Source organism: Notamacropus eugenii, chromosome 4 (assembly GCF_028372415.1).
Source record: "Notamacropus eugenii isolate mMacEug1 chromosome 4, mMacEug1.pri_v2, whole genome shotgun sequence".
In the NCBI taxonomy this organism is placed as follows: domain Eukaryota; kingdom Metazoa; phylum Chordata; class Mammalia; order Diprotodontia; family Macropodidae; genus Notamacropus; species Notamacropus eugenii.
Window position 1 is genome coordinate 23,203,851 of NC_092875.1, and position 27,845 is coordinate 23,231,695.

Genomic DNA, 27,845 nt, shown 5'->3' on the forward strand with positions numbered 1-27,845 from the left:
AGGAAATGCTCACTATTTCCTATGAAATAATAGTATTTCATTCCATTCGTATTAGGGTCAGGAAGTTCTGAGTTCAAATCCAGCCTCAGACTTCTACCAACTGTGTCACCTTGGGCAAGTCACTTCGCCTTCACCTGCCTTCTGTTCCTCATCTGTAAAATGGGGATAATGATAGTACTACCCTCTCAGGATTTTTATGAGAGTCAGCATTTGTAAAGTATTTTGTAAACCTTAAAGGCTAAAAAAATGCCATTTATTATTATTTAGTCTTGACATCAGGAAAAACTTCCTAACAGAGCTGTTGTCCCCAAGTGCACCAGCCTCCCTTGGGGGGCAGTGAGGATTTGTCTTGGGGTACAAGTAGTCTGTGAGGTCCTTTCCTCCTTTGTGACCAAAGCCTAGTCAACTGAGAAAGACCAGAAGCCTGGAATCCATAGGCCCATAGTCCATTTCCTTTTCTCCCTTTGACTTAAGGAACCAAGGTCATCTCACTTGGTAGAAAGAGGGTCAGACCCAAATGTATAATCATACAAGTCATTCCCCAATTGATAAATGGTCAAAGGATATGAACAGGCAATTTTCAGAGGAAGAAATTAAAGCTATCTATAATCATATGAAAAAATGCTCTAAATCACTATTGGTTAGAGAGATGCAAATCAAAACAACTCTGAGGTACCACATCACACCTATAAGATTGGCAAACATGACAGAACAAGAAAATGATAAATGCTGGAGAGGATGTGGGAGAGTTGGAACACTAATTCATTGTTGGTGGAGCTGTGAGCGCATCCAACCATTCTGGAGAGCAATTTGGAACTATGCCCAAAGGGCTACAAAAATGTGCATACCCTTTGACCCAGCAATATCGCTTCTAGGACTATATCCCCAAGAGATCATAAAAATGGGAAAGGGTCCCACATGTACAAAAATATTTATAGCAGCACTCTATGTAGTTGCCAAAAACTGGAAGTCAAGGGGATGTCCATCAATTGGGGAATGGCTGAATAAATTATGGTATATGAATGTAATGGAGTACTATTGTGCCATAAGAAATGATGAACAAGAAGACTTCAGAGAGGCCTGGAAGGACTTATATGACCTGATGCTGAGTGAAAGGAGCAGAACCAGGAGAACTTTATGCACAGCAACAACCACAGTGTGTGAGAGTTTTTTCTGGTAGACTTAGATTTTTGTAATAACACAAGAACTTCTGAAAAAAAAAAAAAATCCCAATGGTGGACCTCAAGGCAAAAAGCCTTCCACACTCAGAGAGAGAAATATGGAAGTCACTCACATAATGTAGCAGATCATGTTTGTGTATGTGTATCTGTTTGTGTATCATGTTCTGATTTGTTATACGGATTCTTTCATTTATCTTAGTCTGACTACATAGCATGACGATAGTGAAAATATACTCAATAGGAAAGTATATGTAGAATCTATACAGAATTGTATGCAGTCGTGGGGAGGGAGGGAGGTAGTGGGGGGTGGGTGGGGAGGGATAAAATCGCAATTGTATGGCAGTGATTGTTAAACATTAAAAAAAATAAAAAAATTAATAAAAAAAAAAAAAAAAAAAAAAAAAAAGAAAGAGGGTCAGAGACCTTGAGGGCATCCAACAAATTCCATGGTGGGGGCACAGTTCAGAACTCTGTATGCCTGGTCCTTAGTAAACACCTCAAAGTAACAGGACCAAGCGTGGGGACCAAACTTGGGCTGGGATTTTCATCTGTCAGCACTTCTATAAATCAGCCAACAACCCACTGAAAGAATTTTATCCATACGGAAAATATCCCTTGCATGAAACCACTTGTCAAGCAGGGGGCTGGACAGAAATGGGCAGTTCATATTTAATTTTTAGTTACTTCCACTGAATTTAAAGTTTATAAGGTAGAGGTGAGGCTGAAGTCTGACTGAATAAGGAATAGGTAAGGCCACTTGCTTGTGATCTTTTAGGGGTAGTTAGAGGAGAGCCAGGAGCTTCACAGCATTGATATAGTATCAAGACAGCTGCATTTACAGTCAGGAAGGCCTGGGTTTAACTCCTACCCAAGACACAACGGTCATCATGCACAAGTTGCTTCACTTTTATGGACCTCAGTTTCCTCATCCATAAAATGAAAAGGAAGGATTTTATGACCCTTGAAAGGCCCCTTCCGGCCTTCTTAATCTGTGATCCTTTACCTTTTGATTCTGGGAGATATCATTACAAGATGACATCATCGCAGTGTGAGGTCTTGTAGTGTTCAGTTTCTACGTGTTTCCTTTGAAGCAAGAAATGACACTTGAGTATCCCGTATGAACTTGAGAGGTAACATGGCAGAGTGAGTAGAGGACACGAGGAGGACCGGGGTTCCAATCCTGCTGCAGCCACTTACAAGCCTGGACATATCACTTAGATGTCTGGGCCTCAGTTTGCTTGTCTGCAAAATGGAAGAGGAATTTGGTGGTCTGTAAGGTCCCTTCTAGCTCTAAGTCCATGATCCTATGATTCCCATTCTTGAATACTTCACAGTACTTTCCTTGAACCTCTTTCTACTTATAATATATATCGGAGCGTGAAAATTATTATGTGTGCCTTCTTGCCCTGACATTTACATCATCTACATATAAATGTTTGTGCCATCACTCATGTATACATTTACACATACATCTATGTATTGCGTGTATACGCATATGTGTATATGTATGTACATATAAATGGTATTAAGATTTTTGGAACACATATCATACATATATATGCTTTCACAAGTGAACAGGGGGTGCCTTTGTGTACAGGCTAGCCCCAAAGGCAAAACAGAGCTTTAATTCTTAATTAATAATAATAGCTAACATTTATATATCACGTACTGTGTGCCAGGTACTGTGCTAAATGCTTTACAATTATTATCTCATTTGATCCTCACAACAACCCTGGGAGGTCGATGCCATTATTATCTCCATTTTAGAGTTGAGGAAACTGAGGTAAACAGAGTGAAGTGACTTGCCCAGGGTCACACAGCTAGTAAATGTCTGAGGCTGGATTTGAACTCAGGAAGATGAGTCTTCCTGACTCCAAGTTCTCTGTGCACTATAGTGCCCCCTTAGCTTCCCATTAGAGATACAAAGACAAAGCTAAAAATGACCCCAGCCTTGAATGAGCTGACTTTCTTCTGGAGGGACACAGTCTATAAACAGAGGATAGAATCATAGATTTACAGTTAGCAAGGAACTTAGGACCATCAAGTCCAGTCTCCCCTTTTTGGGGGAGAAACTGAGGTCCAAAGACTTGAATGACATGCCCAAGGTCACAAAAGTCAAGATTTCAGCTGAGGTCCTGCTCTAAAGAGAAAGGAGAAAGCAACAAAGCTATCAAGGAGGATTCCCCATAGGAGGCAACTCATGTGTGCCAAGCCTTGGAGGAAGCTGGGGAGATTCTTGGAGGGAGAGTGTCCCAGGAGGGGATGCATGGCAGGCTGCTGTTATCAAGATGAGTGAAGCAGTATCAGTAGGCAGTTTGATGCATGGTGGTGATGGGAATGAGCATCTTCAGGGAATGATCAGTAAATAGTTCACCTTTCTTCTTGTTCTTTCTTTCTGAGGGTCTCCTTACATGCAAGGCCCTGGGCAAAGCATCCTGGCAAAGATGAAGTTGGATAAGAGACAGTCCTTCTCTAGGAACTTATAGTCTAGAATGGGAGATGAGATATGTACATCAATAATGGCACTACACTTCTTGAACCCTTGGTGAACAAATTCAGCTCTCTACTGTCCTCTCATGAGTGCCAACCTTGAATCATTCCCACCATTCACCACCTTCTCTCTCTCTCACACACACACACACACACACACACACACACACACACACACACACAACTAATCATACAACCATTTCGACTGGGTCCAAATTTATGTTACACAACCTCAACTGGGCCCTCACAGCTGCTAGGCAATCCTAGTACTCTACCCTTCTTATCATCTCACTCTTCCACTCTCTATACTGGACCTTCCAAACCTCCCATGAGTCCCCCTCCCTCCACCCTCTCAGCTGAGTACCTGATGCCTCTTATTTTACCAGAAAAAAAAAGTCTATTTGCCATGAGCCTCCCTCTTCTCCCCTCTTCCTCATCAATCTATCAATTATCTGCCACCATCTCCCCTTCCATTCCCATATCACATGATGAGATGACCTTACTCTTTAACATGGCCAACTCTTCTACTCATTTAAGTGACTCCTTTCCATCCTGTCTTCTCCAACAGATTTCCCTTTTTGTCATCTCCACTCCTTCACTTACTTTCAATCTCCTCCTGTCTGCTAGTTCCTTCTCTCCTGCCTATATACATGCCCATGTCTCCCCCATCCTCAAAAAACCCTCACTTGATCCTTCCATCCCTGATAACTATTGTTCTGTAGATCTCTTTTATCCTCTATGGCTAAACTCCTCAAAAAGGCTGTCTGCAATAAGAGCCTCCACTTTCTCTCCTTCTCTCTCTCTCTCTCTCCCTGTCTCTCTGTCTCTCTCTGTCTCTCTCTCTGTCTCTGTCTCTCTCTGTCTCTGTCTCTCTCTCTGTCTCACTCTCTTCTCCCTTTCTCCCCCTCTCCTTAACCCCTTATAGTCTGGCTTCAGATCTCATATTTCTACTGAAACTGCTCTCTCCAAAGTTACCAATGATCTTTTAGTTGCTACATGCAATGGCCTTTTCTCAATCCTCATTCTTCTTCACCTCTGAAGCCTTTGACACTTTTAATCATTCTCTTCTCTCAAATTTTCAGGATACCCTTCTTTCTCCTTGTTTTCCTCCTACCTCTCTGACCACTCCTTCTCAGTCTCCTTTGCTGGATCCTCCATCAGATCATACCCTCTAACCATAAGTGTCCTTCAGGGGTCTGTCCTGGACCCTCTTATCATCTCCCTCTATACTACTTCACTTGGTGATTTCATCAGCTCCCATGAATTTAATAACTATCTCTGTGATGGTGATTCTCAAATCTCTTTTCTGTCCCAGTCTTTCTGCTGACCTTTAATCTTGCATGTCCCATAGCCTTTCAGATGTCTTAGACTGGATTCCAGTAGATACCTTAAACTTGACATATCCAAAACAGAACTTATCTTCCCCGCTAAATACTCTCCTCTCCTACCTTCCCTATTACTATCGAGGGTACCACCATCCTTTCAATCCCTCAGGCTCCCAATCTAGGAGAAATCCTGGATTCCTCATCTCATCTTTTACCCCCATATGCAGTCTTTTGCCAAGGCCTGTCCATTTCCCTTTGTAGCATCTCCCTGTCAATTTCATCTCTACAGTATCTCATCAATTTCACCTGTGTAGCATCTCTGGTTAATCAGCATCTCGTTAATTTCACCTCTTGTGTATCTCTTGTAGATTTCACCTGTGCAGCATCTCTCACCAATTTCACCTGTGCAGCATCTGTGGTCAATCAGCACCTCTCATCAATTTCACCTCTTGTGTATCTCTTGTAGATTTCACCTGTGCATCATCTCTCATCAATCAGCATCTCTCATCAATTTCACCTCTGCTGTATCTCATAGATTTCACTTGTACAGTTTCTCTCATCAATTTCACCTTTGCAGCATCTCTTATCAGTTTCACCTGTGCAACATCTCTGATAAGTTTTACCTGGGGAGCATCTCTCAAACATAACCCCTTCTCTGACGCAGGCCTTCATCACCTCACATCTGGATTATTTTAACAGCTGCTAGGAGGTCTGCCTGCCCTGAGTCTCTCCTCACTCCACACTGCAATTCTGTAATCCAATGAAAATTCCAGAAGGGTATATTGACTTCTCTCTGGAAAGATGTGATAAGTTTGGGGGCCCAGTGTTTAGACATTAAGGAAAACTTCAGGGAGGAAAATAGTACCTAAGGTGAGCCTTGAAGTATAGGAAAGATTTAAACAGGTGACACCTCAGTGGTGTAGTGGAAAGAATGCTGAATTTGAAGTCAGGAAACCTAGGTATGAATCCCAGCTCTGCCCCTTACTGGCTCCATTGTGAGGCCCAGCTTCCTCATCTGTAAAAGAAGGATAGTAACACCATCTATACCCTATCTCCCAGCGTTGTGAAAAGTGCTTTGTTAAAATGTAAGTTAATTAGAATCAGAGTAACAGGTGGAGATGGTGAAGGGAGGAGAGGATGGGTTGGCATTCCAGGTGTAGGGGATGGCCATGAGATCGTTCTCTCATCTGGGGCCCATAACTTTCTGTCTTTCTAAACCCTCTTTCTATGGGTCCCACAGGTGACTTGCCCCAGCATCTTCAAGTAATGATCAACCTTCTTCGCTGTGAAGATAGAATCAAACTGGTAAGAAGACATAATTGAGTGATGAACAGAGGTCCTGGATTGACAGGGCTTGAGCCAGGTCCCTGCAGCTAAGTCCTTGGGAATGTTGGTCTGAGCCACTGAGGGACACAAGCCTGAGCCTATAGAGTGATTTCCCTTCACAAAAACTGATCACTTGTCATTTGGGTCCATTACTGCTGCTAAAGTATTTTCTTTTCTTCTTTGCTATAAGGAAAGTCTCGCTGAAGGAGTGGAAGGAGGGTTGTCCACAAATGGCTGAAATGAAAACAAAAAGATATCCAATAAAAAATTAAATTAAAAGTTGATCAAAGTGGGAATTTATACATTTTGATGGGAAAGGAGCTGAAATAAATGGATGGATAAGATAGATGGATAAGCTAAATGAATGACTAAATGGATAGATAAGATGAGTGGATAAGCAGATGGTTGGATGGATGCATGAATGGATAAGATGGATGGATGAGCTGGATGAATGGATAGACAGATGGACAAATAAGATGGATAAAATGGCTGGCTTTCTGACTGGGGGGGTGGATGGTTGAGATAGTATTTATTAATGACTTATGTATTAAGCACATTGTTAACTCTATGATTTCAAACAGGAAGAAACCTCCCAAACATTCCCTGTTCTCAAGGTGCACAAACTCTAATTGAGACAGACTAATACCTAAGGGGAGATCTGAAGGAAGAAAGATGATAAGGTGCCAATGCTCTGATTAAGCATCCATGAGGTGAATGGCAGGACCCAGGTGTTCTTTATATATGTTAAGATTTCTGCCCTGTGAATAGGGAGCCTGGAGGAGATTGACCTGCCATCTTGGGAAAGGGAGAGTGTGGGCCCAAGATTTGGAGTGGAGCAAAGATTCTGGTGTCCTTCTGACAAAGTTTTGAGATGGGGTCTTGGAGACCTGGGGAAGTGAAAGGACAGTGCTGCTATACTCTAATTGCGGCCTTCCAGAATGAGAGCTAGAATAGCTTGGGGCAGGGAAAGAGGAAGGGAACCTCAAATAATGATGTCATCCTGAGCTCTTTAACATGAAGACCCAGAAGGAGCAGTTGAAAGAATATGTTGGCACTACTGAGAATGATGTAGAATAAACTGGACCTAAGATCATAGAATCTAAGAAATGGGAGGGGCCTTAGAACAAGGAATGTCAGAGCTGGAAGGGGCCTTAGAACAGAGGATGTCAGGGCTGGAAAGGACCCCAGAACTGGGAACTAGGAGGCAGAGAATTTTGTGGTTGAAAGGAATCTTAGAAATTATGTACTCCAGAATTTTCCAAATTGTTTTCCTTGGAACCCAGGTGTTTTGCTTTGTGAAGAAATTTAGACATTAGTGTTATTTTCCTAACTAAAATGCTAAATTTGAAATTATATCTGTACCATTCAGCATTGTTGCCATATTTCTCCCCTTAGCAAATAGATCAAATGTTGACAGAGTAAGGTGGTTTTTTTATGCTCTTTTATTTGCTTCATTGTTTACTTCTGTTAAATTTTTGTTAGATAGTGTGTCAGTGTCCTTTCCTTTATCCATTTCCCATTTTTTTGTCACCAGTAACTTAACTAGGTCAGGTTGTAGTCTCATTAATGAAATGCTATAAAATATACTTAGCTAGCAATTTTTTGGTCTCAAACCTCCTTAACCCCTTTATTTTTATGCTTTCAACACACTCTAGACCACTGTTTATGGGATCCATAGATTGCTAGATAGCTCACTGGATAAAACACTGGTCCTGGGATCAGGAAGACCTGAGTTCAAATCCCACCTCAGATACTTACTAGTTATATGACCCTGCACAATTCATTTAACTTCTGTCTGCCTTGGTTTTCTCATCTGTATAATAGGGATAATAATAATAGCACCTACCTCCCAGTGTTATTGTGAAGATCAAATGAGATAATCTTTATTAAGTACTTAGCATAGTACTTAATGGCTTCCATCAGTTTATTTCAAGAAAAAGCGTTTTTGGTAACCAAATTATTCTGTGAAGCATTGCTCTGATCCAAATCTCTTTATTTTGTAGGCAAGTAAACTGAGGCCCAAAGAGGGAAAAGTAAATTACCCAAGTTTAGATAAACTGCTAATAGCAGAGCCAAGTCTGCATCCTAGGACACCTGACTCCCTGTTTACTTCTTTTTAATTTTTAGACTGTATTCAATCATAATCTCCACTCCTTGAATTTCATATGAATTTCCTGTTCACAAATCTGTGAAAGGGAAAAAGGAGAGAAACAAAACCAAGTTTGTTCATTTTCCCCAAGGGCCTAGCAAGGAACTTTGCTTTTTCTGGAAAGCTTAATAATCGTGGGTGGGTAAGTGGGTTAGATGAATAGATGGGTGGATGAAAGGATGGATAAATGGATGGATAGAAAGATGTATGGATGGGTAGATGGATATATAGATAGGAAAATGAGGAAAAGAATTTTCTTCATTCCATATGACAACATTTTACAGAAGAAAATGACTTCCCCTAGTTGTTAGAGATTACTTGTTCCTCAAATAATTGTGTCCATATTTATAGGATGGAAGACCTAGAGCTAGACAGGAACTCAGAGATTATGTAGTACAAATCTCGCATTTTGCAGATGAGGGAAACTGAGGCCTAGGGACATTAAATGAGTTAGTCATACAGTTAATAGATGTAAAAGTCATGATTTGAACCCTGGTTAGAAGCAGTGGCTTTTCCCAGCAAACCATATTGTTCCCTTTCTTATCTTACTCATTTTATGCCTTCCTAGCGTATAAATTTCTCAAGGGCAGGCAATGCTTTGTTTACATCTTTAATAAATTCTAATTAAATTGAATGTTGTATGTTGTAGACCCTAGTAAACATAAGCCCCCACAGGGCAAGGGTTTTCTTCCTTTTGTCCATGTACGTCCAGTTTCCGTCAGAGTGCTTGACTTAGTAAATGGTACCTGACCACATCGTTGCTTCTCTGCAGGCAGTTCGCCTAGAGAGTGCATGGACGGACCGTGTCAGGTACATGGTGGTGGTGTACAGCAGCGGGCGCCAGGACACAGAAGAGAATGTCCTACTGGGAGTGGACTTCTCCAGCAAGGAGAGGTGTGTTTGTTTGGGGGTGGAACAGATGGATTGGGGAGAACACTAGAGCAAGGTTTGTTTGAGTATTTTTGGCAGATACTCTAAACCCCAAGGATTCCATAGAGAGCTTCCAGGAAGTTCATGAATTTTGGTTTCTTTTTAAAAATGTTTTGACAACTACATTTCAATAGAATTGGTTTGCTTTTATAATTACGCATTATAAAATATGTACTTTAAATATCATGGAGAAGGGATCCATAGGCTTCATCCAGCACTGGCCAAGGGATTCAGAAAATACCCCAAAAAATGTGTGGCTAGATCACTGATGTGGGAGCGTTGAAGAGGTAAGGGAGGCTGCACTTGAGGACCTAGAGGTCCATATGTGACCTCAAGGCCACAGGTTTCCCATCCCTCTCATTTTACACATGAGGAAATCCAGGCCAGTCCATGCAAAGTAAATGCAAGGTAATTTTGGAGCAATCTGGAAAGGTCTCATGGGTGAGATAACTTAGGAACTGAGCTTTGACACAGACCCCAGGGGAAACAAGGAGGACATTTATTTGTGGCATGAGGTGCATTCAGAGACAGAAAATAGAATGTGAGGTGTGAGGACAAGAAGGTCAGGTTGGTTGGACCATAGAATAGGTGAAGTGGAGTAATGGCAAATGAGGCAGCTAGAGGGCACCATAGTGCACAGAGTACTGGGTCTAGAGTCAGGAAGACCTGAGTTCAGATGCAACCTTAGACACTTACTAGCTATGTGACCCTGGGCAAGTCATTTAACCTCTGCTTGCCTCAGTTTCCCCATCTGTAAAATGGGGATCATTAGAGCTTCTACCTCCCCTGGTCACTGAGGATCAAATGAGCTAGTAATGATAAGGTGCCTAGTAAATGCCATGTAAATGTGGTTCAGTCATTTTTCAGTTCTGTCTGACTCTTCATGACCCCATTTGGGGTTTTCTTGGCAAAGACACTGGAGTGGTTTGCCATTTCCTCTTCCAGGTTAATTTACAGAGAGGGAAACTGAGGCAAACAGGGTACAGTGACTTGCCCGGAGTTGCTCAGCTGGTAAGTGTCTGAGGCTGGATTTGAACTCACAAAGATGAGCCTCCTCCTGGTTCCAAGCCCAGTGCTCTGTGCGCTATGGCAGCACCTAGCGGCCCAGATGTAAATGTTAGCTATTACTGTTGTTACTGTTACCGTTATTATTTTCATTAGCTAGTGAGGACGCAAAGGTAAGTGCCAGCCAAATGATGAAAGGCTTGAAATGCCCCCTGGAAGAGTGTCTGGTAATAAGGCACCTCCGGGGTTTACTGAGCAGGACGGTGACAACATCCAATATATGTCAGAGCAACGTCATCATAGTAGCTGGCAGGAGCCCTCTGGGATGCTAGTAAATGTTCCCTTACATCACACCCAGCTCTGTCTCATAACTTCCACCCAGTCAGACAGGACAAAGCTCATCCCTCTTACATTTTGCTGTTCAGTGTCTGACTCTTGAGGATCCCATTGTGGGTCATTTGAGGTGGTTTGCCCTTTCCTTCTCCAGGCCATTTTACAGATGAGGAAACTGAGGCAAAGAGAGTGAAGTGACTTGCCCAGGGTCATACAGCTTGTAAGTGTCTGAGGACAGATTTGAACCCAGGAAGAAGAGTCTTTCTACTTCAGGCCCAGTGCACTATATACTACACCACCTAGCTAATCCCTCTAAGCATCTCTTTAAAAACTGCATTTGGAGTCAGAGATTGTGGATTCGAATCCTAACCCTGTTATCCCTTTGAATAAATCATGGTGCCTTGGCTTCCTCAACTCTAAAACGAGAGTTGGATTTACTAACCCCTTCTTTCCATTTCCTCCTCCAGGTCATTTTACAGATGGGGAAACTGAGGCAAGCAGGGTTTGCCCTGTTCAGAGACAGGAAATAGAATGTGGGATGTGAGGACAAGAAGGTCAGGTTGGTTGGACCATAGAACAGGTAAAGTGGAGTAATAGTAAATGAAGCAGCTAGAGGGCGCCATACTGCCCTCTAGCTCTAGCATCAGGAGACCTGAGTTCAGATCCAACCTTACTAGTTGTGGGTCCCTTCTCCCTCCAGATCCATGATTCCTTATTCCTCTCTTATTTCTCTCCCCTAAATGGTCCATTCCTTTGGCTGGTCTTTGGATGGCTTGGATTCTAATCCTCTCGCCTTTTTGGGGAGGCAGTGTAGGTACAGTGGAGGGAGACATGAAGTTGAAATCACAAGACCTGAGTTCAGATCTCATCTGCCACTTACTGCCTGTCTGGCCTTGATTGATATATCCCTCCTCAGTTTCCTCATCTGTAAAATAGGATAATAATATTAATAATAATCCATAATAATGTATTATAAATTAATAACATAATAACTCTCCACTAGGACTGTTGTAAAGATCACATGGGTGCAAGATGCTTTGAGTTTGACCATGAAGATTACAGGATTTAGAACTGGAAAGGGCACGTCTCTTAGTTTCTCTCCAGCCTCAGTTTCTCCTCTGTAAAATGAGTTTGGAATGATAAAGCTGGAAAGAAAGTCAGCTTTCTAAGGCCCCCTCTGAACTCTGCATCTCTGACCCACCTGGGTTTGAACCCCAGCTTGGCCACCGTGTGACCTTGGGCAGGCCACTCTCCGGGGCTGTTTCCTCACTTGTAGAAGGAGAGGAGTTGGACCTCTCCTAAGTGCCTTCTAGCTTGGCTTTTTTGGCTGTGCTTCTATTGATCTCCTGATCCTTTGGGATGTCGAGGCTGAAATGTCATCTCCCAGCCAAGAGCGTGATTCGGGTAGATTTGGGCTATGGAGTCCATGGGAGGCCAAGCTTCTTGGCAGGTACCTGGGAGCCAGATTTCAGTTTCACTTGGTGGAGGAGCACCTTCTCTATGCTGGTGGAAAGTGATTCTCTGGGGAGCCCATTAAAAGGTGCCCAGAATGGAAGACCCAGAGACCCATGGGATGGTAGTGCCACTCCCTGACATGGCCACAGAGCTCCCTTAGAAGTCTAGGTTTTCCACACCCAAACAATTTTCATCCTCATCAGAGGAGGGTTGGTGAACAAAATTAACAAAAAACCACCCAGGGGTGTGGGGCTCTGCCACAGCTGGGCATCATTTCCCCATAGGTCAGGAGACTCCGTGTAGAACAGCAGAACAAGACCAGGCTGGGCTGGAATGCCTGGAAGCTAGGAGAGCTGGAGTGTCCCAATAGGGCACCAGGCTCCTGAGCAGGGCTAGGGCTGTGTGCCAAGGGGCCCTGCTCTGGTGCTAAACCCTGTGGTACTTAACCCAATGTAGGACACGTCCTGAAACTGGAGCCTGAGGACACGGTTGGCATGGTCTGAGCCGCCTCTGTCCAGGGTTTTCAGAGCGCCAGGCTTTGGGCACAGAACAGTCATCTCTGTTCAAGGTCTCTGAGCTTGAAGGGAAGGAAAAGAAACATGCATTTATGCGGGTACTAGGAATTGTGCTAAGCATATTTTACAGATATTATCTCCTTGTATCCTCCTAACAATCCTGGGAAGGAGGTTCTGTTGTAATCCTGATTTTATAGTTGCAGAAACAGGCAAACAGAGGTTAAATGATTTGCCCAAGGTCACCGTGCTACTGCATGTCTGAGGTTAGATTTCAACTCAGACCTTCCTGACTCCCAGGTCTACTGCTGTAGCAACTGTGCCACCGTAACATCTAAGGGACCTTACAACAGAAAATGTCTGACTCCTTGGCGCTCCTCCTGGGGCTGAACCCCTCTTCCTGGGATAGCCCTTCACATCCAAGGGAGAGCTTCGTCCTGTAGAAAAAAGGCAGGATTGAAAGTCTCAGGATTGCCGGTCTAGAACTGGAAAGGACCTAGGAATCTGAGTCACTGTATAGGGGAGGAAACTGAGGCACAGAGAAGTCCAATGACTTTTCCAAGGTCACACAGGTGGTAAGTATCAGAGGTCAGGTCTTCAAACTCCAGAGCCAATCCCTAGCTGTGCCCCATACTGTCTGTGTGTTTTAGGGTAAGTCACCTTAACTCTCTGGGTTTCTGTTTTATTTTCTAGAAAATGAAGGGGTTGGATCAGATGACCTCCAAGGTCCGTTTCCATTCTAAATCTGTGATCTTATGACTTCTCTGGGCCTCAGTTTCCTCTCCTGTAAAATGGACCTCTAAAGTCCCTGTCAGTTCTATGTCTGTGATCGTATATCTTCTCTGGGCCTCAGTTTCCTCTGATGTAAAATGGGGAGGGGGGATACTAAATGGCCCCTGAGGTCCTGTCTAGGCCTGGTTTTTGGCCTTTCCCTTGGTGGTTCCATCTTGAGTCCTTGGGACCATCGGGTGTTTTATTCTTTTTCCAGTATGAGAGTGGAGGGCTGGTTGCGGGTTGGGGTGCAAAGGCATGAGACTCTCTGTAAGCTCTGGTCTTTCTCCTCTGCCCAACAGCACAAGCTGCACCATCGGGATGGTCCTTCGTCTGTGGAGTGATACCAAGATACACCTCGATGGAGATGGGTGAGTGGGGCTGAAGATGACTCTTTTAAGGAGGGGGCCAGAGGCCCTGCATGGGGTGTCACTCACAAAGCCCCTTGTGGTGTGGGAATTCTAGACCCCACAGTGGGTAGGACCTCAGACACCTCTGGACAAGGTATCCCACAGATGGCTGTTCTAACTCTGCATAAAGACCTCCAGCTTGGAGTGGTCCACCACAGACCAAGGCAAGGGATGATAATGTGACCATCATTCACTGGGCAGAAATGTGTTGTGGGGAGTGAGGCCCTTCTGGAGGGGGTTCAGTTAGGAAATGGAGCCCAAAATGGGTTTTCAGAATGAGGCCAATTTTAAAGGGAGGAACAAAAGATAGAAAGGGAAAGAGGGTGAGCAGTATCACAGCATGTTAGGACTTAAAGGAACCTTGGAAGGGCTGGCATAGAACATCAGAGCCCAGAGGGGCCTTAGAACAGGAGATGTCAGGGCCAGGAGGGGCCTTAGAACAGGGAAGTCAGAGCTGGGAGGGCCTTAGAACAGGGAAGGTCAGGGCCAGGAGGGGCCTTAGAACAGGGGAGGTCAGAGCTGGGAGGACCTTGGAACAGGGGAGGTCAGAGCTGGGGCCTTTGTGTTTATCCAGAATTCCTCTGTCTCATAAGAGCACCCCTCCCCCAGAGTCTTGCCTGATTTCCATGTCCTAATCAGTAGCAGAGCTGCCCCTGGAAGCCAGGTCTTCCATGTCCCAGGCTCCAAGGGAACTCCCCAGTTCCCCAGCATGCTTCTGTTTCTCTGCAGTTCTGTCCATTCCCACAGTGTTAGAGGGCCGTCCCTTGTGGCCACGCCTCAGGTGCCCCAGCACAGCTTCACACAGGTGTGAGCCAGCCCAGCCCAGCCTCATTTGTGTAGAGAGTGTGATTTCTCCCATACAGCGAGTTGATTTTCGGTGGCTTCTTTTTCTCAGTGGCTTCAGCGTGAGTACAGCAGGAAGAATGCATGTCTTTAAGCCGGTGTCTGTCCAGGCCATGTGGTAAGTGTCAACACATTCTCGTGGGCTGTTGGCTGAGACGGGGGAGGAAGTGTCATTTACCATAGACTGGCTTAGCTCTCCTGGGTGGACATCAGCAGGACAGAGATCAGTCCAGCAAGCTAGACTTCACTCTGGTTTTCTTTATCATGTACTCAGTGGCATCCTACCAGAAATGAGCTGAGAGGAACCTTAGAACAGGGAATGTCAGATCCTCTAATCTTAAGTCACTGTGAACCCTCTGGGTCTCAGTTTCCTCCTCTGTAAAATGAGCTGAAGAAGGAAACGGCAAACCATGCCAGTCTCTTTGCCCCCCAAATGGGTTCATAAAGAGCTGGACACGACTGGACAAGGACTGACCCACAAAAACTAAAGCTCCATGAAGGGAGGGAGGGCATCATGTTTATCTTTGCATCCCCAGAGCACTGTACATAATTGGTTCTTTTTATTTTTTTAGGTTTTAGGGTTTTTTTTTAGAGTTTAGGTGACTTAATAGATGTCAAGCGTCTGAGGCTGAATTTGAACTCAAGTCCTTCTCCCTCCAGTGCCAGTGCTCTATCCACTGCGCCACCTACCTGCCCTGACATAATTGGTTCTTAAGAAACACTTCTTGGGCAGAATTAAATTGAAAGAAGCCAAATCTCCATCTCTCCTGCCCTGGTGAAACCAGAAACCCCACTGAGGAGGACCCACCCAGAAGCCCTTGCCCATGGCCAGGGCTCATCCTCTGTCTTTCCCCATCTTCAGGTCTGCTCTCCAGATTCTGCACAAGGCCTGTGAGGTGGCCCGGAGATACAACTACTTCCCTGGAGGAATGGCTCTGGTGTGGGCCACTTATTATGAGAGCTGTATCGGTTCCGATCAGAGTTGCATCAACGAATGGAATGCCATGCAGGACCTGGAGTCCACCAGGCCTGACTCCCCTGCCCTCTTTGTGGACAAGTAGGTACCAAGGTCTTTCCTTCCGCCCCTCTCCAGGCTAACCAAATGTTCCCACCACATCCCACATCCCTCCTTTCTCAGAAGAGGAATCCACTCTTTAGCTAGAATGGGAAATGTAGAGTCCTAGATCCACACTGGACCTTGGGATTTATTAAATCTTTAAGAATATCAGTCCTGGAAAGGAGCCCAGAAATAGAATAAGATATTAGTCCTGGAAGGAGCCTTAGAATAGAGGATGTCAAGGCTGGGAGGGGCCTTAGAGCAGGGGATATTAGCTGGGAGGGTTTTTAGAGGTCATCTAGTCCTGTTCTCCCACTTAGAGGCAACAGCTGGGAAAAAGTGAAGGGCAGTGATTTGCCCAGGGTCACACAAGTGGTTAGTGGCAGAGCTGAGTCCAGAGCCTAAGTCTTCTGCCTCCCAGGCTCCTCACCCTCTCAGCCCTATCTGGCAGCTGCCCTCTCTCAACCCTGCATGTCTCAGCTGCCCCACCTTCTTTTCTAGAAGAATCTCTTTTCTTCTATGATTCCATCCCTGACCTGACCTGAGAGTGGCTGACATCTCTGATAGGAATCCCAGGTTTCTCCCATTTCTTTGTTTTCCCATTCAGGGCCCCTCAATTGTTCCTAATGTCTTTGAGGGGCTTTCCAGAGGCATAGCCTGTGTTCTGACCTCTGCCCTACTCCCTTCCTCTTAAAAGTCCCGGCACCTCTGACCAATGTGTCACAAGCAGGGCCCATAAGCACTCCCAAGAGGCTTTTGTCCGATACTTGCTTCCGCAGTCTCTCCCCCCCAGCCCTCTCCCCCAGGATTTCCTAGGATTTCCTCAGTGTCCTTTCTCCCCTAGGCCAACAGAAGGGGAAAGAACAGAGCGCCTCATCAAAGCCAAGCTCCGAAGCATCATGATGAGTCAGGATCTGGAAAATGTGACCTCCAAAGAAGTAAGAGAATGAGCTTGGGGCTCCCTGGTGCCCCACAGTTCACAGCTCTCTTTACAGTTTATAAAAGCACCTTCATCAGAAAGTGTGCCATCTCCATTTTACATTTTATGGAGAAACTGAGGCTCAGAGACAGACTGTGACTAGCTTGGTATCACAGGACTAAAAAATATGAGAGTTTGGTTTGTGGAAGCCCAGATGCCCGAATCCCAGAGTTGGGGAGCATCCTAAAGGCCATCCAAACCATGCCTGAAGAAATCACCCCTCTAGAACATGGACTTGACTAGTGGTCATGCTTCATCCAAGCAGCCAGTGGCCCTTTCCCCTTTTGGACAGTTTTAGTGGTCAGGAAGTTTCTCCTGATATCTCCTGATATCCTCGATGTGCTTCTTTTTTACTTTAGTCACTCAACATGTATTTATTAAGCATCTTTTGTATACCAGGCCTTGCACTAAATGCCAGGGATACAAAGAATTGCAAAAGACATTCCAGCTCTCGAGGACAGTCTACAGCTATGTACTGTACATACAGGATATACAGTGTGTCCCAAAATTTTGGTGCAAATTTAAGCTTCTTAAAATCTAAAACTTGGGATCTGTGAAATTCTTTTTAAAACATTCTCATAATTGTATTTCCACATTATTGGTTTTCTTAGTAATCCTATGGATTTTATTTTATACACTTAAAAACATGAAACTGAGCAGAGGTCCATAGCTTTCACCAGAACACCAGAATGATTTGTAACTGAAAGGGTTAAGGGCCGCTCAGCTAAGCAGCTAGTGCTTTCATTTTGTAGATGAGGAAATTGAGGAAGAGAAGTATAGTGACAACTTGTATCGAGCCTGCAGTCCGATAGAATTCCTCCAATTTTTTTTCTGCACAATCCAATCATACCTCCCCTATCTTATATTTTACTCATCTTGTATCAGTCCGTCAATCACTAAACACTTATCAGTCTCCTATTGTGTGCCTGGCACTGTGCTAACCATTGAGAATACAAAAAAGAGGCAGAAAACAATCCCTGCCTTCTCAGTATTACAGTCTAAAGGGGAAACAACAAATAAATGTGTTTTGTTGTGGTTCATTTGTTTTCAGTGCAACTTTTTGTGACCCCATTTCTTGAGGGTTTGTCATTTCCTTCACCAGCTCATTTTATAGATGAGGAAACTGAGGCAAACAGGGTGAAGTGACTTGCCCAGGGTCATACAGCAAGTTAAGTGTCTGAGACTGTATTTGAGCTCTAGAAGTCTTCCTGACTCAAGGTCTGGTGCTCTATCCACTGCACCACCTAACTTCTCCTTCTGCCACAAACAAGCTGTATTTTGGTGGGACCTGCACAAGAGTAGATTTGAATTAACTGAAGGAAGAACTACCTTGCAGTGAGAGCTAGCCAGTAGGACAGACTGCCTCTGGAAGTAGTGAGCTGCTCATCACTTAAGGCATCTCACAAAGGCTGAATGACCACTTTTCCAGGATGTTGTCATGGAGATTCTTTGGGGGTCTGTTTTGGAGAAAGTGCCACTGAGGCTCTGAAATCCTGTCTTGGAAAAGACCTATGACCAGTCTGGTCAAGAAATTGCTGAGCTTTAAAAAAAGAAGAAAAAGAATTTACCAAGCTCTCTTACCACAGGAGCCTTGAGAAAATTTTTATCCTGGTGTTATTTTCCCCTCTAAAATTAAAAAAAAACATCACATAGGATCCAAAAATAACATAGCCTACAAATATTTTTTCCTGTGTGAAAATGGGTTTAATTTCCTTCAAATTTTTATATCTCCTCTTGACTTAGACTGCATCTCATGTCTTTGGTTCCCATGGATGGTCATTTATGGGCTTGAGAATAATTTTCAAACTTTAAATCATACTGTGACAACATGCTTTGGGTCACTTATCTTCTGGAAGCCCTCTCATTTTATAGATGAGGAAACTGAGCCCTGCTGTCAACCTGTAAATGTGTGACCCTCTGTGAAATGAGAGGATTGAATAAAATGACCTCTAGAGCTACAAACTGCTCCTTTCATCAGCTTTCATGACTTAATTAATATTGGTGCAGATCACTCACAGGTAGATATACATGCATATATACAGATATATATACACATACGTATTCACACATACATACACATGCATATATACATGCCTCTCTTCCTGTCTTTCTCTCTCCCTCTCCCTTTCCCTCTTTTCCTGTCTTTCTCTCTCTCTTCTCTTCTTCCTTCCTCTCCCTCTCTCCCTTTCTCTCCTTTCTCTATCTCCCTCTCTCTCTCTCTTCTCTCTCATTCATTTTTTCACTCTAAACCTAGGACCCTCCTTCTCTAATTACCTCACATTTTAATGGCCTTGAATTTATCATATATTTTCTTTATGTTTATTCTATATGTTTATATATGTATATATTTATACCTCATATTTGTACTTGAATCCCCTGATATAAGCCTCTTAAGAGCAGGAATTGTTTCATTCATTGTCTCTGTAGCCTTTCAAAGCCTGGCATCATAGTTGGCATAGTAGGTATCTAAATGCTTTTTGATAATTCATTTGTGATTTAGCATTTATGCATGATAGTGATATCATAATAAGAGCTGAAATTCCTAGATCTCCTTAAGTGCAAAGCACTTTACAAATATTCTCTCATTTGAGGTAGATACTGTTTTATACCCATTTTACAGAGGAGGAAACTGAGACAGACAGAAGTGAAGTGACTTGCCCAGAGTCACAGGGCTAATAATATTAGAGTCAAGTCTTGGCTTCAATTTCTTTAAAGAGGGTTTTGTGATTGAATCTGTACAAGTCTTAAATGTGCCTTGATAGACTGATTCCCGTATATTTCCATTTTGTAGCTATTTTAAAGGATATTTCTCTGTTTTTCTTCCTGGGTCTTCCTACTGGTACACAGAAATGCTGCTGATTTTTTGGGAGGGAAGGAGGCATTATTTTACTTTACTGGAATTATACATTTCTCTCTGTTACTTTGCTGATTCTTTGGGGTTTTCTAAGTGTGAAGCATCATGCCATCAGCACATAAGTATAATTTTGTCTCTTTGCCTATCTTTATCCTTTCATTTCTTTCCTTTGTCTTATTGCTATGGCTTCCATTTCTAGAACTGTGTCAAATAACAGTGGGAAAGGGAGACATCCTTGTCTTACTCCTGCATTTACTGAAAAATCCACTTTTATTTTCCTCTCACATTATGCTACCTTTTTTATTTCAAATCTCAGGTCCTTTCCTCTGTATTTGGCTGCCTCAGTGTCCCATAATTTACTAAACCATTTGGGTACATTTAGATTGCTTCTAGTTCTTTGCAACTTCATACTATACATATATTAAAATATGAATACATATAATACATACAATGTTATACATATTTTAATAGATAACTTTTTTCTGCTGCTGATGTATTTAATGGAGCTACCTTGAGTTTTTTATTTTGTTTTAAAGTTGTAGTGAGCAGGCTGTCATGATCCGTGCCTGTAAGCACTGCACCTGGGGGAGACTGAGACTGATGGATCACTTAAGCTGTAATGGGTTAAGCTAGTCAGATGGTCCTTCTGTCTGGCACTGGAATGATGAACTCCTTGGAGCTGGGTACCACTAGACTGCCCTAGGAAGGGAGAACCAGCTCAGATGGAAAAGAGTAGATCAAAGTTTTTGTGCCAATTGGTAGTGAGGTCAAACCTATGAGTGGCTTCTGAACTTTCAGCCTGAGTGAGATACAGTTAAATAAACTAGATGCAATGTGTCGTAGTGTATCCAGGTCTGTCTCTAGGTAACAAACTAGGTTCAAGTAAAGTTATTTAACTTCTCAATGACCCGGGCATTAGACTACAAATTGTAAGAATTGCCATTCTGTGTACATGGAAGAAATTTCCCCACTAGGGATTCCTTGCTCTGGTAAATCTCTGGTCTAGACCCAAACCCAAAACAACACAAAACTCAGTTATAACTTGTGATAGTATATGCAACATTCAGCATCCTCTCTGAGAGGAAAGAGGGAGATGTCACTTTTTTTTTAATGAGCTACGGTTTATGCTGTTTTTTTTTCTTTTGGGAAGAAAATTATCTCTTAATAATTATTCTTTCTGACATTTCCCCACTCCACAGATACGCAATGAATTAGAGAAGCAGATGAATTGTAACCTGAAGGAATTCAAAGAGTTCATTGACAATGAGATGCTTCTCATCCTAGGCCAGATGGACAAGCCCTCCCTCATCTTTGATCACCTCTATCTGGTAAGAGGCTGAGGCCCAAGTTATATGTGTGGGATCTTTTTTCAGGAATATGAATCCGTTCCTGAGGGCCCAAGGGTTTATGGCAAGTCAATGAGAAAACAATAGGCTAAGGCGATCAGTGACTTGAGAAACAAGTTTTTTCTTGTCAGGGAGAATCCTCAGTAAAATTTTATTTCTGGAGAGCAGTCTATTGGTCTGTTCTCAAGGTAGCTGTTTGAAATGTGGTTTGTGAATCCCAACTCTTAAGCTGGTCCTCAGGTTCTCTCTCACACCTAGTAATATATGGACTCCTTTGAGTGCCCTCTAGAATGCTGAGGAGCTTTCAGCAAACATTAAGTGACCACTATGTTTTGCACCCTGAGCTTTCTGTTGTGGGAGAGTCAGAGATGAAGAAAATATGCTACCTTTCATCAGAAATCATGTGATCTAGTAAGGACTGATAAAACACTTTCATAGATCAAAATAATACTGAATAGAATGGAACAAGTGCCCTAAGGTTTGCCAAGCACTCTTCTCCCTGTCCCCCTGTGATAACAGTACAATATGTATTTAATCCCTATTTTACAGATGAAAAAAACTGAGGCTCAAAAAGATGACCTAACACCCAAAAACAAGGGGATTGTCCGAGCCAGGATTTGAACCCCAATCTGGATCCAAATACAGTGCTCTTTCTATTATACCCCCTGGTCTGTAGTCCCAGGAAATTGAAGCCCAAAGAGATTAAAGAATTGGGCCAAGGAGGGACCTTAGAGTACAAGAGCTGGGCGGAACCTTAGGACAGCAGAATAGCAGAACTAGGGGAGACCTTAGAACATGGAATGTCAGAACTAGAGGGGACTTTAGAACAGAACATGTCAGAGCTGGGAAGAAGGCTTAGAACAGGAAGTGTCAGTGCTGGGAGTGGGCTTAGAACAGGGGATGTCAGAGCTGATAGGGGGCTTGGAACAGGGGATGTCAGAGCTGGGAGGGGGCTTAGAACAAGGGATGTCAGAGCTGGGAGTGGGCTTGGAACAGGGGATGTCAGAGCTGGGAGGGGGCTTAGAACAAGGGATGTCAGGGCTGGAAGGGGCCTTCTTCATCATCCTGTTTTAATAGTACAGTAAGCAGGTCCAGAAGGGTCAGATAATTTGCCACAGAATTAGGCAGCAGGGCTCAGGGGTATGTCCCCGATCTTATTTCTCTGCTTCTAGAGAAATCCTCCTGCTGGTTGTCAATTCCTCCACTAGGTGGTGCTTCAGGCTGCAGGAAGGTAGTAGCCTTAACCGGGATTTAATTACCTCGTTAGCAGGGCTTCGCTCTGTATCACTTTTTCCATGATCTCTCCTAAAGGAATTTCAGGATTTGAGTCATTCTTTTCCCCCACCCTTCCCGTTCGCTGAAGTGAATTCTGGGTCAGAGTAGCCGAGCAGGGAAAGCAAAAGACAAAAGCAGAAGTTTGATAAAGGACAGAAGGCCCTGGTTACTTGGAAAAACCCACTTTGACCTTAATGAAAACAGATGATGAAAATTCTCTCTTCTCCGAGGTGGGGGGTTACAGGGACAGAGCACTGCATACAGGGACAGGGAGCTGCGTACAGGGACAGGGAGCTGCGTACAGGGACAGGGAGCTGCGTATAGGGACAGGGCACTGCATGCAGGGACAGGGAGCTGCGTACAGGGACAGGGAGCTGCATACAGGGACAGGGCTCTGCATACAGGGACAGGGCGCTGCATACAAGAACAGAGCACTGCATACAGGGACAGGGCGCTGTATACAGGGAGAGAGCGCTGCATACAGGGACAGGGAGCTGCATACAGGGACAGGGAGCTGCATATACTCTCAGGCAGGGTCACAGCACAGGACTGCTTGCTTATTAATCCTTACAAGGCAGAGTTCAGCGTCTGGGGTTGTTCTAACTGGAAATATGATAATATGAAAACAAAAGGCATCAATCCATTTTTACTTTTATAACTACTGACGTTGGATTCAGAGCATCTCGTTTAAGATCCACCCATACTCTCTGTGCCTCCCAAAGAGAATCACTTCACTTTCTTAAGACTCAGTTTCCTCATTTGTAAAATGGAGATAATAGTGCTTGCCCTACCTGATTCACATGGTGGTACAATTCAGCTAATACTTATTAAGTACCTGCTGTATGCTGGGCACTGTTGTCATGAGGACAGCCCTAGGAAAGTATGTTTGCATTATTACTGAGGGGCACTATTATTTATTTGTCTTTGTCCCGGGTACCTTACACAGGACTTGTTCATCAAGGGCATTTCATGAAAGTTTGCTCAGCAACTGATTGAATTGTCCCAGTTCTGCCAATGCCTTATGGCCTTGGATAAGTCCTTTCCCTTCTCTCAACCTCCATTTCCTTTTCTGTAAAATGAATCACAGAATTGGAGCGTTGACTGGAACCCATTTGCCATCTGGTCCAACCCAGACATGAAAGAAATTCCCTCCCTGACATCCCTGACTCATGTCTTTGAAAGCCCTTGCAACTCTAAGATTCCAGGTCAGAGGACTGTCTGTTTGTCCTGAGTGCCAGGAGGGGTCATAGAGCTCACCTAGACCCTCCCTTATCTACACACACACACACACACACACACACACACACACACACACACACACACACACACCCCACATTTTACAGATGTGAAGCCCAAAGCATGGACAAGGTAAGGGTAGTAATGGCCAGAGCTGGGATTTGAAGATAATTAATCACGTTTTTCTTCTGCTCATCACTCCACATTGTGATCTAAGGCTTCTTAGGGCTCCATGAACTCCAGAGCCACATCTGTGTGTGTGTGTGTGTGTGTGTGTGTGTGTGTGTACTTGCACCTCTCTGCTATGGAGAGGCCCCAGGGCTCTTACAGACCTCAAAGGGCTCCACGAGGTCACTGAGGATGAACGTGGAAGCCAAGAACAAAGTTATGCTCTTCCTGGTCTCCCCAGAAATTTTCTTGCTGCCCTTAGGAATGTTCTTCCAAGGGAGTTTTTAAAGGATGCTTCATGTGTCGGAACAAAAATAAGGATGAGGAAGGAGTGAGCTGCTCCTGACTCGGTTTCCATAAAGTTAATGGGCCAAGGCAACAATTATATGATGGAGAAAAAGGGTCTGCTTGGTTCAGGGCTGGAAGAGGGCTTAGAATAAATTTTTATTAGACCTAGGAAGAATATTAGAGTTTGGACCAATGGTTTTGTCAGAGCTGGGAGGGGCCTGAGAACAGGGAATGTCAGGGCTAGAAAGGCTTAAGGACCATTCTATCTATTTCATTTTACTATTAAGAAAACTGAGCCCAAATCTCCTGCCACCATTGCTCCCTCCAACCCCACCCTCACCCCACCCCTGGCCAGATCCTTGGTCCTTAGCATCGAGGACAGAGTGGTGAATTACAAGGGAAATTTCTTTCCATCCAGCCTTTCCACTTGGTAACTTGGCCTTGACCAAACCCTTTCCCAGAGGTAACTCTGGGTGCTTCCTGAGGCTATATCCATCAGAATGTGTTGGGATTTCTATGTGTTCTGTTTCCCAGGGCTCTGAGTGGAATGCTTCCAATCTGGAGGAGCTGCAGGGCTCAGGGTGAGTACTTCGGGGCCCATTATCAGGAAGGCTTCATTTAATCCGACCCTTCCTCATCCAAGTCTGGGGAAGGTTGCCATTGACCTTCAACCCTAGGAGTAGAGGCCTCCAGCAGTGGGCTAGGGACAGGCTGTTGTCGCATTCCGCCCGTCATCCCTGGCAGCTGGCAGAAGCAATTAATGGCTCTGACAAATGCGTTTCAAAATGTCATCTTCTGAATAATTCATGAGACTCAAATGGTCAGGCTTTCTATTTTTTTGGTAGGGAAATGTTTTTTTTAAAGAAAATCCAAATGCTACAGACCAGTGTTGAGACTGCAAGGGCTGTCTCTGGGAGGGGTCTTAGAACAGAGGATGTCAGAGCTGGGAGGGACCTTAGAACAGAAGATGTCAGGGTTGGGAGGGGCCTTAGGACATGGGATGGGAAAGGCCTTTGAACATGGGGTGTTTGAGAAAGGCCATAGAACAGGGAATATCAGAAGGTATGATACTTTCTCCTAGAGGCAGTAGGGAGCTCCAGAAGATTTTTGAGTAAGGCAGTAACAGGGTCACCATGAGCCTCTGAAATCAGTCATTCAGCAAGCCTTTATTAAGTACTTTCTAATGTGCCAGATACTGTATTTTGCTGCTGATCTGTTTTTTTTCTTTTTGGGACCAAGGTATAAAACTGGGCCTTTTCTCCCCCACTATGTATGTGTCTCTGGGTTCCCTTGAGAAAGACTTAAATACCTGTAAAATCAAACAGCAGTGATGGAATTAAGGATGGATTGGATTCGGGAGAGACCTGAGTCAGGGAGATCATTTAGGACGCTGGCATAACTGTTCAGATGATGCATATGAGGGCTTGATGTCAAAGTGATGTGGGAATGGGGGGAGAGGAAGAAGACGGTCTTGACAGGTAGAAAGATAGAACCACTAAGTCTTAGCAGCTGGTTGAATATGAGAGAGAAAGAGGAGTCAAGGATAGACTCTGAGGCCACACACCTGAGTGACCAAGAGAAAGGCACTGCCCTCCACCAAAACAGCTAAGTTGGACCTCCAGAGAGACCAGTTTTGTGGGGGAAGATCATGAGGTCAAGTCCAGGCCATATTGAGTTTGAGATGTGAGTTGGGTTTGCCAGGATTGACACCCAGGGGAGAAATCTGGAATCTCTAATTACTATTCGCTCAATTCCACTGGTTTTTTTTTTTAAATAAGGTTTTTTTTACATCATCATAATTTCTCCCTGCATCTCTCCTCCTTCCTCTCCTAGAGAGCCAACCCATATAACAAAAAGTATTTTAAGAAACAATAAAAGAGAGAAAGAAAGAGGAAATCAGTATAACTGATCAATACATTAAAAAGTTTGGAAATATTCATATAAAACATGCACGACATGTAAAATGTACAGCACTCATGGGACTCATCTCTGCCAAAGGATGGAGTGAGAGTGTCTTCTTTGTTGAGTCCCATTTGATTTTTATAATTTTATAGCATTCCCTTCTAGGTTTTTTTTTCTTTTTTTCTAATAGCATTTTTTCCCAACCATATGTAAAGACAATTTTTGGTTCTTCCCATTTCTCCTGTTGCAGTCTACGTTTATGTTGTTTTCTTGGCCCTTCTTCCTTCATTCTGTATCAGTTCATGTATTTCTTTCTATGCTTCTCTGTATCCATCACATGTATCATTTCTTAGATTGCGGTTAAGAGTCCAGGACATTTACCAGCCCCAATCGATGGGCATCTACTTTGTTTGCAATTCTTTGCCTTCACCAGAAGTCCTCCCATCAGTTTTCAAGCATTAGAAAATGTTGATGTTTGCCTTTCTAAAAATAATAATTTTGTTTCAGTGAACAAAAATCTATCTTCCTTCCTACGCCCCACCATTAAAAAAAAAAACCTAAGAAAGAAAAATAAAGTCCTTGTAACCAATATGTATAGTCAAACAAAACACATTCCCACATTGGCTGTGTCCAAAAAATAGATGTCTCATCATGTGCCCACAGTTGCTGGGATTTTTCTGAATAAATACTGGCCTCCTGCCTGCCAGGAACAGTGTGGGGAGCCCAGAAGCCCTGACTCCACAGCAGGATGGGAGACAAATGTTCCAATCTGGATTCCAGGGAACAGATGTCTGAGCATTGCTATTATTCTTTTTAAAGGGGGGGAGAAGAAAAAAACACAAGCAGCTCAGAGAGACCAGATCACCCTTCGGCTGGTCCACCCTCATGGCATCCACGAATGACCACATTTAAAAGTCAAGACTAAACAAATCCTAAAATACATTTCTGGGCTACTGGGATGTTTTCTTTCTCTGGAAAGTCTGTTTGAGAAGTGAGGGTGGCGATAAGCTGTGGACTCAAGCCCCCATGCCCAGAAGATGCTGTCTTATAGTAATAATAGCTTACATTGCTACAACACCTGACAGGGTTTTATAGACATTAGCTCATTGGAACCTTCCAGAAATCTTGGATAGGAGGAAGGATAGGAGTCATTATCCATTTTTTACAGGTGAGGCTAGTCAGGGTCCCGGAAAGGTGAGGTCACTGGCTGAATGGCACTCAGCATGTTGGCACACACAGTGGACTAGAATTCCCAGGGCTCTGGGCTCTCAGGCCTCTCCACTCCAGATGAGAAATTCATTCGGCCCTTTCCCTTCCTTTCTCTGTAAATGCAGTGACTTTATAGAGCTCCTGAAGCAAGAGGCATCAGCTGAGAGAGAATCGCGGAACTGATGCCAATAAATATACCCAAGGAACCAGCAGACAAATGGGCCCTACTTTAAAAAAACAAATACTTTAAGTGGGTTTTTTGTCATTGTTCTAAAGTATTTCTGAACTCTGTGTGGGTAGAATCATAGAATGCCAGTGCTGGGAGGGCCCTTAGAACAGGGGATGTCAGAGCTGGGAGGGGACTTAGAACAAGGAATGTCAGAGTTTTGAGAGCCTTTAGAACACGGAATGTCAGAGCTGGGAGGGGCCTTAGAACTTGACATATAAGAGCTGGGAGGGACCTTAGAACATGGAATGTCCAAGCTGGGAGGGACCTTAGAACATGGAATGTCCGAGCTGGGAGGGACCTTAGAACAGGGAATGTCAGGGCTGGGAGAAAAAGGAGCCTTAGAATAGGGAATGATAGACTTAAAGGGGACCTTTAGAACTTGGGTGCAAAATGTAAGTGCTGTAAGGGACCTTTAAGGCAGTCTAGTCCATGCTCCAAATTTACAGTGTCAGAAACTGAGCCCCAGAGAGAAATGACTTGCATGAGAGACTGGAAGAGACAGAACCAGACCTGGAGCCCACGGCTCCTGCTGCCCAGGTCCTTCTGTTCCTTCCACCTGGTGGACAGTGGGT

General features: G+C 43.9%; 1 protein-coding gene across 7 annotated transcripts in view; it reads left to right on the top strand.

Annotated features, from left to right (window-relative positions):
* The window catches only part of SSH1 (slingshot protein phosphatase 1), a 93,776-nt gene that overhangs the window by 47,040 nt on the left and 18,891 nt on the right, over nt 1-27,845 (top strand). For all 7 annotated transcript variants that reach the window (XM_072600200.1, XM_072600196.1, XM_072600199.1 and 4 more), the window contains 8 exons: nt 6,237-6,301; nt 9,244-9,365; nt 13,780-13,848; nt 14,783-14,848; nt 15,593-15,787; nt 16,632-16,725; nt 20,820-20,948; nt 24,468-24,514. In XM_072600200.1, coding sequence (XP_072456301.1) covers nt 6,237-6,301; nt 9,244-9,365; nt 13,780-13,848; nt 14,783-14,848; nt 15,593-15,787; nt 16,632-16,725; nt 20,820-20,948; nt 24,468-24,514 — 787 coding nt within the window. The remainder of the gene's footprint in view (nt 1-6,236; nt 6,302-9,243; nt 9,366-13,779; nt 13,849-14,782; nt 14,849-15,592; nt 15,788-16,631; nt 16,726-20,819; nt 20,949-24,467; nt 24,515-27,845) is intronic.